Here is a 12,889-nt window from a genome sequence, read left to right on the forward strand (position 1 = left end):
TTGGTGGAACATTAAATTTTTGGACTAAATAAGTACATCAAGATTAAAGTTTGACAAAATTTATGGAGAATGACTAGTCTGTCCCATGAGGTCTGTGATGATTTGGATCAGATTTGATTGACAGTACGAGCTATACAATAAGTAAACAACCCCACAACAATTGTCAGCAACAACAGTTCTGATTCAGATGTTGCTAAACAAATTACATGACATCACTTTCTTCCAGCTCAGTTCAGCCAACTTCAAACCAGGAATAATAGAACAAGACAAAAAGAGAAATGCAGAATTCTCTCTGATGTGATGTAACCAAAACTACTGAAATTTCAGCTGAAATGTTTGTCACCTTATGTACAACCCAGCTGCTCACAGTAAGTAAATAGCTCAGTGGCTAAAGAGCAACATCAACGCTTGAATTGATAGAACCGTAAGACGCATAAGGATCAAAATAACCTTTCAAATTCAACATTTATGTGGCAGCAGTGGAAATAGAGGAGGAATAAGAACTACCTTTGAGATAATTCAATTTAAAATCGAGACATAAGCAATCAAGAAATTCACTGGAGCTGATTCTTGTAGCAGACTCATTAAAATACACAACACAAAGAAAAATAATGCTGACAAGCTGTCAGCGCATTTTCTCTATATAGTTTGACATTTAACTTTTTTTGCATTATGTCCTCCTACTCTCAGCTGTACACACTCTTCTTACAGGAGAAGAAATAAAAAATAATGCTGCCAAGCTCAGTACAAAGAGTTTATTCTGACAGTCAGGCTACAGTACATGGTAAAATATTTCCTGTTCTTGTAATTGCAATTTGTCATCAAAGGCAAGAAATGTCTTTTTTGCTGATGTGTAATTGGTGAAGTGAATTGTTGGAGAAAATTGGGAGGCTGCTTGTATTCTCTCCAAATTGGTTTCCAATTTTCATTTGTTTTTTCAAGCTGGCCACAGAACACAGGTTCTTCCTTCCTTTTTTCAGATGCACAAACACACAATTTTTCTTCTTTCTTTTTTTTCCTAAGAATTTATGGACATCTGCAGTCTGGTTGTAGATTCTGTAAACAAAATCTGTTGCGGCTGCAGCCATCAGTGAGCAGCACGCATCAGCAGCCATATTTAAGTGATCATCTCACACACACACACATGCGTGCACACACATGGGAGTGGACTGAAAGCAGTGTGGACAGCAGGGAAGGAGGAGAAAGCTATTATAAATCCTGCCTGTTCTCGTCAGGTACCTTCCCAGCCCTCGCTCAAGTTATTATAAGTCGAGGAGGCACGGTGACTTAGCAACTTTTGTACATTCCCTCTTTCCCAAGAGCAGGAGTATCGTTTGTCTGCGCCTAAGCTCCTGTCATCTCACACAGCAACTCAGCGTCCCACTCAAACTGACAGTCTGATCAAAAGAGACAAAGAAATTGAAAAGGGCTTTCCCCTGGTGGCTGGGCTGCAACAACACGACAGCTAAATTAAATCACTTTTCTTTCTCTCCATCTACCTGCCTGCTGTCTGGCCTATGTGTTATCTCTCTCTCCTCCCTCCTCTGTTCTCTGCCCCGTTTCAAGTCGTAACCTTGTTAGAACAAAATTGTCCAATTTGCTTTGATCGGTTGGCTATTCTGTCCTTGAGGCCTTGACTAGATTAGTAATTGTTTTAGCTCTGTATTGGCATCACTGAATTCAGAAGGAACTTTCTTTTTTTTTTTTTTTTTGCTGCCCATATATTAATTTTACTTATGTGACTGGGCTGCAGTGCTCCAGCACTGACATTAATTGGCAGCTTATGCCACATGAAAACATAGTGTCATGGCCTTGTAGTGCAAAAAAAGCTTGTATGACGCTTACTTAAAGGTGCTATAATTAATATTTTAAATGGATCAAATCCCTATATTTGGTGTCAACAGGCTTGCTGAACTCTTGGTGAATTTTGTGGAACATTTAGCATGTTAGCTGATAGTGTTAGCTTGTACTGTGCAATACGTCTTGTTGTTTAGCCAAATAGGAGCCAGATAACTGACATAAGTTCAAACTATATTAATCCTGAAAGAAATTATTTTTTGCCAGATATCGTTCTGAGAACAAAATTATATAATATTAGGAATTGCAGTGCCTGGAAGAAAAAATCCATATATCAATGAAATACATTTATAATTAGAATTAAATATATAAGTTGCAGTAAAAATGGAAAATCTTGTTGTCAAAATTTGTAATTTACACAAACTCCAACACAAAACTTTGTTGAAATGCCTTTTTTTTTTTTTTTTTTTTTTAAAGTTTTACATACGTTTAATTATAAGAAACATTTATCCTTTCAAGCTCCTACTTGTGACGTGTAACTAGTCAGACTGTGCTCAGTTCAATTCAGTTCAATCCCGTTCTAATTTTGTAGCACCTATTGGCAACAAAAGTCTTCTCAAGCCACTTTACATGGTAAGCTGAAGACCTTATACTTCTATATTATGGAGTGAAACCCAATAAATCCAGGATTACCTTTGAGAAAGTTCTTGGCAACAGTGGGAAGAAAAAACTCCACTCCAGCAGAACCAGGCTCAGAGAGGGCGGATGTCTGCCTTGACCAGCTAGGGTGAAGGTAAATGGGAGAGAAAACAGAAAAATAAGAACAATAAACATTGGGAAGGCTGGTGAGGTCAGTAACTGCAGATCAGAAATGTGTAACTCCAGAGCCAGAGATACCTGCAAAGAAGACAGAACACGACCTACAGGAGAGAAAAGTACAAAGTTAGTGATGCAGTAAGGACATATAAATGCATGAAGAGTGAAAGAGAGGAGAGTGGAGATGTGCTCAGTGCATCATGGGAAGTCCCACACCAGCCTTGGCCTGCAGCAGCATAGCTAAGTTAAAGTTCAGGGTCACCAGAGCCAGACTTAACTATAAGCTTTACGAAAAAGGAAAGTTTTAAGCTTAATCTGTTTCCCAAACTCAGACTGGGAGCTGGTTCCACAGGAGAGGAGCCTCCTCTCATCCTGCTAGGGGCATGACATCAGAGCCAAAGTAGCGTTTTTTATAAGTAGAGTTAATTTATCTGGGATTATTTTTGAAAGTAACGACACCAGTAATTGGAAAAAATGCTGTGAATCAGATCCGATGATTGGCCAGAACCATCATCATTCTATCCCTATTAGCTAGGGATGATTGTGGCTTAGTGGGTTGAGTAGCAGACATGTTCGCGAGCTCCAAGTCAAAGCTGTTCGCTGACAAATCAGATCAACTCTAAAGGTCATTGATATGAGTGTTGCGCTTGCACTTCCTTACAAGTTCAAAATCAGCAGGTTTAAAGCAAAGGAAATTAAGTTTGTTATTGTATCGGTATAAATCAAATCCACCTCTGTGGTTTATATCTGCACACCTGACTTCATGGATGGTTTCCAGCAGCAGCAGCAGCAGCAGCAGACGCCATCCCTGAGACATTTCCAAATGCAATTTGGTACAAGCCCTTTGGGATATAGCTCAGCTCTTGTTCTAACCTCTCATATGAGCAGTTAAGATGGAGGGTGGGTAAGAGCCCGAAGTTACACAAGATGATGGAGGAAGAGAGCGGCGTGATAGCAGATGAGGGAAAGGCAGTTTAAAAGATTGATGGCGAAGGGAAGCATGATGAAGAGTGATGAGTTCAAGAGGAGGCCTTCTGTCTTTTCTTTGCGACAAGTCCTGCGGTCTCCTCAGGTGCATAGTCTGTTCACAGGATACTCACACATGAAATTCCTCTGCAGACAAACACACGTTTAACAAAACTGACAATAAAATTTAAGCGCACATGCACACACACACACACACACACACAGCAGTGCTCATTAGTTCAGCTAGCTAGCATAGCACACACTCTCAAAGTGCTTTGTGAAGCGACTGGCCAATTATCCGTGTGCAAAGCAAACCAGTGAACCTTCTTAGCTGGCCACCAATTACTGTTCAATCTGATATAGCCCACAGCAGTTTTCCCCCTGAGCTGTCACACACACACATGCAGAGAACGAGAGAGAAAGAGCAGCAAGAACTAAGTGTGAGTGAATGACAGGAGCCACGGCCAATTGGAGCCAAGGGAGCGTGTCATTAGCCTCACCCCTGTGGTCAACCTTTAAAGAGAGCCATGTTGGACACCTGCCCTTGAATTTGAATGAATGAAACAAGCTGAAACAAGGTGGGACCAGGCCTTCTTAGCCCAGTTTGTGAAGAGGAGACGCCTGCCTTTAAATTTTAAGTAATTACAGGACCTCAGGCTCAGACATCGCAATGAGCCGGGAGGGGCTTTTTTTTTTTTTGAGAAAACGTCACCTCGGGGGAATAAACAGCCCCCTCTTCAGTATTCCCTTAGCTTCCTCTGCTTCCACAGCACAGACAGGCTCTTGGGAACTGAAGTCCCAAATTATAGTCATTAATCTCCTTAAGGCATGTTCTATGAACAAACATGTCTCATAAGCTGCGTGTACACATTTGCTGTAATAACTGAAGATTTAAAAACAAACAATGTCTGCGATAATGTTCGGGGACTTGACGGTGCAGAACTGCTTCGAGGAAGGTTGCTTTTTTTGTAAGTTTGAAGTGTTTTGCAGCGGTTAAGGGTGGTACAAAACCACACAATGGAGCTATGTGAGACTAGCAATGGCCCTCCAGAGATTGTTGGAATTGTTTCATTGGACAGTGGCCTGGCGGGCCGCGACCAGGGTTTTGTTTGCCTCTGTGCTTATTGTTGCCATTTGTGCAAAAAAAAAAAAATCCAAGGCTTCTTCTGGGAGTTTTGCCTGTGAGGAATGATGGCACATTGTCAAACGGTGCTCCACCCTGACAGTCCCAGCGGAATCGCTTATAGGATTCCTGTCTGAGGGAGGATAGTCGTTACAGTGGGTGTTGTGTGGTTGAAATTGTCACAGTTCCAATTCAATCATGTAATAAATGGATGAGTGACTCATGGCTTTGTGGTGCTGTTTTTTTGAAAGGGCTGAAGTAGCTATCTGACATTTCTGTTTTCATTTATTCACTTATTTATCAGTACTTCAGATATGACACGACTTTCTTGTCGCCGTGCATAATTCTGGGAAAGAAGTCACCCTTCTTATACACCCACCTCCTGTTACAGTGTTTTTGAAAACATAAGGACGGTATTATAGTTTCACTGTACATCTTCAACAGATTCCTAATTCAAAGCTATAAAACACACATTTTCTCAGTTCAGACTGTGTCACACTTACACACACAATCTAAAATACCCAGTGAATATTCATTTGCGACATAGCCGTTAATTATTATGAATATGCTAATCACCGCTCAGAATTGGTACTCACTGTGTTGCTAAGCAACCTTGTTGTTTAGCTATTTGTGTTTATTGTTTAATAAAAGAATAACATTTAATTATCATTATTAACTGTAATCATTATGCTTTTGCATTTGCTGTCTTTGTCCCTCGGAGATATTTACAGGTGCTCCCCATCATATATTGACTGCTGTTTGTGCGGCCTCTCATAGCTTCCATTAAGCAACAGATTTGAATTAGTAATCAAACACGCAAGCATCCCCTGAATGTATTACTAATGAAGGATTCAGGCAATGATATCTGAATTCAATGCAGTGAAAAACATATTTATTTTCATTTTTATGGATACATAAACATGCTGTTTTTATACCTGCACAGGTAAAGCCTACGTAAACATCCAGTGGGACGAGGACTCTGCTGAGAGCTTTCCAACAAAACCAGTGAGAATAGCGTTCGTCCTGGTGGTACACGGTCGAGCCTCTCGCCAGTTTAATCGCCTCTTCAAAGCCATCTACCACATCTCCCACTACTACTACATACACGTTGATCAGGTGAGCCATAGAGAGCCTACAAACACAGCGCCCTTCCTTTAATGTGAGCTCTTTTAAACTCACTCCTTTGTTAAGTAAAGTAATTATATTTTCTTTATTTTTCAATTACTATTCTAGCAAAATGTAATCTCTTGGAATCAGACAGAATATTAATTGGTGTGTGATTAATGTCTTTGTTTCAGCGCTCTAACTACCTGCACAGGCAGGTGCAGGCCTTGGCTTCCCAGTATACCAACGTGAGGGTGACTCCCTGGCGAATGGCCACCATCTGGGGTGGAGCCAGTTTGCTCACCATGTATCTCCGCAGCATGACTGACCTGCTGGCCATGAGGGACTGGAGCTGGGATTTCTTCATCAATCTCAGTGCCGCCGACTACCCAATCAGGTAACAGAGGGGTTCAGTAGAGGAATGTGAGGAGCCCTAAAGGGAAGGTAGTCATGTGACTTTGAAGAAATGATGTAAGGTTTATGGACAAGCATCCTGGTCACAACCTGAGCACTGAACATGATTTTTGCCTTAAGAAGGAAGTCACCACAATAGCAGCCCACTTTCAGCCAATATGGAAGAAATTCGATACACACTAGTCTGAGCTCCTGTGGTTAACTGTGAGCTTTAAATACACAGTCACTCCAAACCAAACAGATCAATGAAGTAGAACCTCTGCTTTCTCCAGCACTATTCATTCACACCTTCTCCTCCAAGTGCCTGATTCCTTGCTTGCACTCCATTGAATGGGTTACATGGTGAACTGATTGCAGTTTAATTGCCCAGGGTCAATACCTATTGACTCTGCTGGCCTGTTGTGTACTGTATGGTCCGAAAGTCATCTCTCCACTCGAAAACATCCCTATTAAGAGGCTGTAAAAAGTAATTAAAAGCTAAAAAGTTTATGTGAACTAGACGTGAAGTCATGCAAATAGCCTATTGTAAATTCTATTTTTTTTTTTTTTATGTGAGTTTATGGTTCTTCTGGGAGTTCAGGGTCTGCTGGGTTTTTGATGTAGCTCTGCAGCAGCCAATTAAAATCCTCCTATTAAGGAAAGAGTTATCTCTCCTGCACAGCCAGATGTCCACCAGTTGAATTTAGACACGCTGTAATGGCCACTGGGTGGAAGGAAGCTGGATCTGATGTCTCTACAGCTGGAGCAAAGAAGCTGGAGCAAATGTGGATTTTGTTCATGGGCGGTTTCAGTCTTGTGTTAGTTGTTTTCACCATATCGATGAATGCTGCTGACGTGCTGTCTGTGTCTGTTTGCCTTCACGTGTGTCTCTGTTTCTGCACCAGCGCAAGTTTAAATCTGGATAGTTCAGTTTGCCTCTGCACCTGTCTGCGTACAGTTGTGCATATTCATCGTGTCGGTATGCCTGTTAGGCTGTCTGTGTGTCTGTCAATGCATGATTAAAGGTATTTGTGAGTGTGCGCGTCGAGACACTGTTTTCTTCCTGTCTTTTGCCTCCTCATTTGCATGAGGGTGATGTTGTTGAAAAAAGGGCTGACAGTGGAGGTTTTAAGCCCCATCTGTTGAGAAACGAAACGATTGATGGAGCGAAAGAGGGAGCCGAGAGGCAGAAATGACAGGGAGAGGCGAAGGAGCAAGAATAAGCAGTTAGGGAAGGGAAACGAGAGAGAACTGCATGTTTTCGGATCCATGCAATATGGAAATATGTAAATTGCACTCCTGTATCTTTGCTTAGCAAGTGCATTTGTAACCACAGCTTGGATTTGACCAAGCCTGTACACGTATATAGAAGTTTAACTTGCAAATGTTGTCCTTTCAAGTGGCAGATCTGGGTTCAAGCCCCCCGCGAGAGCAAGCATCCTGCTCCTCGACTGTCCTCGAGCAACAAACTGAAACCCATTCAGCTGTTTTTTGGGGGGTTTTTTTAGCTGACAATCCGTTCCGATCTCTTTCGGAAGAGGATTCGGCAAAAAGAGACATTCTTCCTCAGAAATAAACACATCAGCATTAGATTATCATTTTGGACTTACTAGCGCAGAAAAGCATGTTGAAATAAGTTGATGCCTCACTCTTGCCAACCTGCAAAAGCTCTACAACCACTTGAGTTACTCTTCCAGTTCCTTTGTCAGTTAATTACAAGCCATAACCAATTACTTACATTGATCCTATTAACTGTATCCAACTAAAACTGTCCAACCTGCACTAGTATTTCCTTAAGATGCAGTAATTTTGGTCACAGAATGGCGTTTCCTTTGTGACTGAGCTGCGTAGTTGCAGGCAGGAATGCGGGGGGCTCCGCTGCCCTGTGCTGCCCTGACTATTGCTGTTGTTATCAGTGGGACTGGAGACAAGCATTATTTCCCCTCTAATTCCCTGATAATGTCTGTCCTGCCGCATGGATGGCTCTCAAAGCCAATTCCAGAGCCCCTCACACCAGCAGAGGGGCTGTGTGTCCAGGGGGAGATATACCATGTGTGTGTGTGTGTGTGTGTCCAGAGAGGCCAGAGGATGAGTTACACGCTTGCTTTGTCAGAGAGTACAGCCCTCTTTCCCAGCTTTTATCTACACAGTCTCCTTGCTTTTTACCTCCTATTCTCCCTTCAAAGCCCTTTTCACAGACTTTACAGCAGCTTTTAAGAAGTCGGAGCTTTGTGAGGCGATGACTGGCTGCAGGCGTCATATCTTCTAATCTCTTTCACTTTGTCATCTTGCGTCTGGAGAAAAAAAAAAAAAAGTGTTGCATCTCGTATTTTAGCTTTGTTCCATAAGTGAAAGGTGTCATTTCCCGCTTTGAAAGAAAGAAAGCCATATAACCTATTACAACTCATTCAAGATCTTGTTCAAAAACTCTAATGGGACTTTTAATTCGCTGAAGCTACAGAACTTTTTTGTCGGCTTTTCCAGGACAGAGATGATGAGTGTATGATCCATCTCTCATCAGTCTGGCTGCAGTGTGGGTTCATAGTCTGTCAGGTTTGGCATTCAGCCATTCCCTCCTGCAGCAGTGTACCGAAAATCTCCAGTATAAAACAGACTTTGGAAGCAAAAGAGTGGCATAATCCTAAAGTTTAATTGGCTCTGATAGTGAAAAGGTGCACATTTTTTAGGTGTGAGTTGGGGTTTAAACTCGCAACAGTGTGTGTGTGTGTGTGTGTGTGTGTGTGTGTGCATGTGTGTGTGTATTTGTGTGTGCGTGTGAATACCACTGTGAGACAGAGCAGCCACAGGGCTGACAGTAAGCAAACTAGACCCAGTGGACGGGGTGACCACTCAGGTGGCAAATCTGGAGCTTGACATGAATTCCCCCTCGCTCTGTGTGTGTGTGTGTGTGTGTGTGTGTGTGTGTGTGTGTGTGTGCCTACCAGCATTTGTGTGTCTCCGTGCATCGTATTGTCGGTGTGCATACTAGCAGATACTTGTATGCGTGCGTTTGTGTGTGGGAAGTAGAGACACAGAGGACTGCATGTGTCTGTACAGCACATCATCAGGCTTTATGGCTCAGGACCTCCTAAGATAAGACCCCCAGGCTGTGAAATTGCTCCTTCAAGAGAAAATGACATTAATATGCGCTTGTCCCTCCCCCCACTGATCCTTGAGCCTCGCTGCTCTTTTCGAAAGGCAAGCCAAGCCATCATGAAAGGCTCCACCGCAGATGAAATGTTAGAACCATTGACTGGGGCATAGCCTGCAGAGCAAAGCTTTTAGCCTGTCTGGCCTGTGTATGAAGGAGTAGACTGCTCTACAATGTTCGAGCAGCATGAAGTCATTCATCAAAATCGTGGATAGCAGAATCTTTTGTATAATCCTAAATAGCTTTAACGGCTTGAAGGGACCGAGGGACTGATACTGAAAGAAGCGGCGGTCTTTAATTGATTGGTATGTGACTTAAAGCCACTGGGCATTTTGTTTTTCAAATCTCAAGTAATTCCGTGTAGCGTCACAGTCGGCCTCAGCTCAAAAAATATGTTTTTGTTATTGTTACTTCACTTGAGTGTTTGAGCTTCACGGTGCAGGATGATGCATGGGCGGAGTTTGATACTGGAAGGCTAGAAAGTTTCTCTGTGCTCACCTTAAATCTTTGGAAACCAGTCGTGGTCCAGTTTTGCAGCTTATACAGTTGTGAGGTGGAAACTCGGAACCTCGAATGCAAATACACTTAAAATGCATTTCCAGACATTTTGCATTGTGTGGTTGCCTTTTAATTCAATAATGTTTGCATAGTCGTACATCATAGAGAGCAATGTTTAACAAGTTAACTCAACTTGGTCGCAACGTAGGACACAAATTATGTAATTTTAGCATTAAACATGTCTGGAGGGGATTTTTGAATATTCATGAATAAATACACTGCAGTCAGAGTTTTAAGCTTCTTTCAGACACGCACTCCTGACCATGAATCTGACGGCATCCCAACATGTTGGCTTCGTGGTCACGTTTCTGCAAAAGCTGCAACAACAATCTAACTCGGTCGGCCCTGTTAATATTTCTGTATCACTTTCAGCATGACAAAGGTGTGAAACACATGTCATCATATTAACATGTTTGCACACACCAGCAACATACTATGAGGTGTGTGATTTTTGGAGGGTTTTCCCACATTTCAGCACCAGTATTAGTTCAAAAACATCACAGAAGACAGAGTGTGCAGCCAATATCATCAAACACCTTTCTAATTCACATTGCTCGACAATAAAAATGCTCTTAAAAATAAAATTTTACTGCAGTGAAAATTGAGTCAGCCGTTAACAAAAGTAAACACTAGCTGAAGTTCAGTTTGTTGCTTCCAGATGTTTGTAGGAGTATTTCCTCCAAGTTACAATTCCTACCTGCAGCTTCAGACAGCAACAGGATCGAATAGAAGAGAGCTGCGCACACATGGAACAACAGCAGTGACTTCATTAATTACTTATAATTTTAAACTATCCCCGACACGGATACAGGATAGGTCTGGATCGAATTTTAATTTTCGACGTGTTGTTTTCTTCGCTTCAGACAGGTGACCTATCACTCACAGAGGCTTAGCCTAAACACTGAAGTTAAATCATTTGTTACACAGCAGATTTAGGTGTAGTTTTTGGTTGATTTATAGAATATTGTGCATTGTGTGACTTACTGGCATTTACTTATTGTCTAATCTTGCATGTTTGGTAAATATTGCATGTCTATCTATGTCACTGTGGGGGTTTTGTCTGAATGAAGATTTTAAGTATCCCATGCTGAAAAGGGCTACTTTTGGTGTAATAAACAGCATTATTAATTATTTTTAATAGGTTTGTCCCTTGAAAACACAGCTGATCTGTTTAATCAGGATGGCAGCTGAGTCATGATCAGATCACTGACAGTGGAAACACATTCATCACCTTTTTCTATCCATTTCAAACTTGTAAGAAGAGCTCAGATTAAAACACAAATGCATAAATCTTGGTGTGAAACAACTGAAAACTTTTGCAGAAAATTGTGTGTTCAGGAAGGATCTTCTCACCGACTGAAATATTGGGAAAATACAATTTATAGGCCTTTCAAGCAAAAAAAATAGTTGTATGTGATGTATTTCTGTGTGAAGCTGAATTTGTGGGCAGCAGGATTTAAATAACATGGAGAGAAATGTAGGCTTCTCAACGGGTTTGGTAGATTAGGAAAAGGGCTACAAGGAATAATAAATTAGTAGTTTTTGAGCAAAGTGCTAGTAGTCAAAATGTTTTACATATACATACATATTTCTAAATATATTTGGCATATAGCAAGATAGCTGAACTTTTAAGTGACGGACACAGTGTTAGAACTATATAACTATTCCCTCCAAAACTATACTTTGTGCTACAAAATCAATGTTCCACTTCTAACTAGGTCTCACCAGATGTTTCCCAGTCAAAAGTAAGTCATTTTGTTTCCATTTCAGGACCAATAACCAGCTGGTGGCCTTCCTGTCCAAATACAGAGACATGAACTTCATTAAGTCCCACGGCAGGGACAATGCTAGGTAAGACTCACGTTTTGAAGCCTTATTTTAATCAACATCCCATGCTTTCCTTCGCTCTCTGTGTTTTTCCCATCTTACTCATTCACACACACACACACACACACACACACAGCACCTTTGTGCACTCACAGCGCTCTCCTGCCAGCACAGTGTGGTCACTGAATCATAATACAATTAGCTCCCATCTGTGGCTTCATTAATTAACCTTCTTGGTGGGGTGAGCTGGCGAGGTCGCTGCCAGAGCGGCCGTCTCTGCTGAAACAACCCTGCCGCCCTCGTGCTTTCTGCCCCATCACACCCCGGTGGCAAACCAGTCATCACCAAACACTGTGGGCAAAAAAATACCCCCAAGCGCATGAAAAGAAAAAAAATGTAAAAAAAAAAAAAAATGAAAGTCCAGCATGTACGCATGAGTCAGCGTGAGTCAGCAGTACCTTTTTTTGTGTTTGCAGTCACAGTATTTTATTCAGTGGTGTTTTGATGACAGTGTAGCTATTTAGTTCCCTGATTTAAACCCTGATTAACAACAATAATGATCTTGGTAATCCACCAGTATGTGCATATGTTTGGATGACAAATTGAAACACTGGCAGAATCAACCAGCTGATTTGTGAAACGTCGTATTTAAATGTGACCGCGTGAGCCACAAGTTCAGCACGTCAACAGTCTTTCAGAGAACAGGGGGAACAGTCTGACCTGGCTGACCTGAATTTGACTCCCCACATCTAACACTCAATACGTTCACAGGAGTAACACCAGCCATTATGTATGCAGGGTGACACTCTTTAGCTGTAAAGTGTGTCGAGACAAGTGCGAGCAGCGCATTTGTCCAGTCGGTTGGGGTCAAGCGCAGGGGACAAATTCTGCAATAATGCAAAGGGAAGTAACATGCTGTGGTAGTTTAGTTGTTAATTCACCTGAGTGGTTTTCATGTGTATTTCTTAATATATTTCATTAAAATGATACCACAGTTTCATTTAGACAGAGCAGATCCAGACTGTAAAAGATTTTCTAAAAGTTGTGCTTCCTCCTGCCAGAAGACAATGTTGTCTGCAGCTTATAGCAAACCAGGTCCCCCTGTGACACACGCAGCTAAAAAATCTTCTGTTTACAACGAGTCAAGAAACTGT

The 12,889-nt window shown here is 41.7% G+C and overlaps 1 protein-coding gene across 1 annotated transcript in view; it reads left to right on the forward strand.

Moving 5' to 3' along the window:
* The window catches only part of LOC103355931 (xylosyltransferase 1), an 89,974-nt gene that overhangs the window by 49,524 nt on the left and 27,561 nt on the right, over positions 1 to 12,889 (forward strand). Inside the window, exons 3-5 of the mRNA XM_008279896.1 lie at positions 5,646 to 5,818; positions 6,001 to 6,203; positions 11,679 to 11,759. Of these exons, the coding sequence (XP_008278118.1) occupies positions 5,646 to 5,818; positions 6,001 to 6,203; positions 11,679 to 11,759 (457 nt within the window). The remainder of the gene's footprint in view (positions 1 to 5,645; positions 5,819 to 6,000; positions 6,204 to 11,678; positions 11,760 to 12,889) is intronic.

This window comes from Stegastes partitus, unplaced genomic scaffold, assembly GCF_000690725.1.
Source record: "Stegastes partitus isolate 25-593 unplaced genomic scaffold, Stegastes_partitus-1.0.2 Scaffold176, whole genome shotgun sequence".
Lineage (NCBI taxonomy): Eukaryota > Metazoa > Chordata > Actinopteri > Pomacentridae > Stegastes > Stegastes partitus.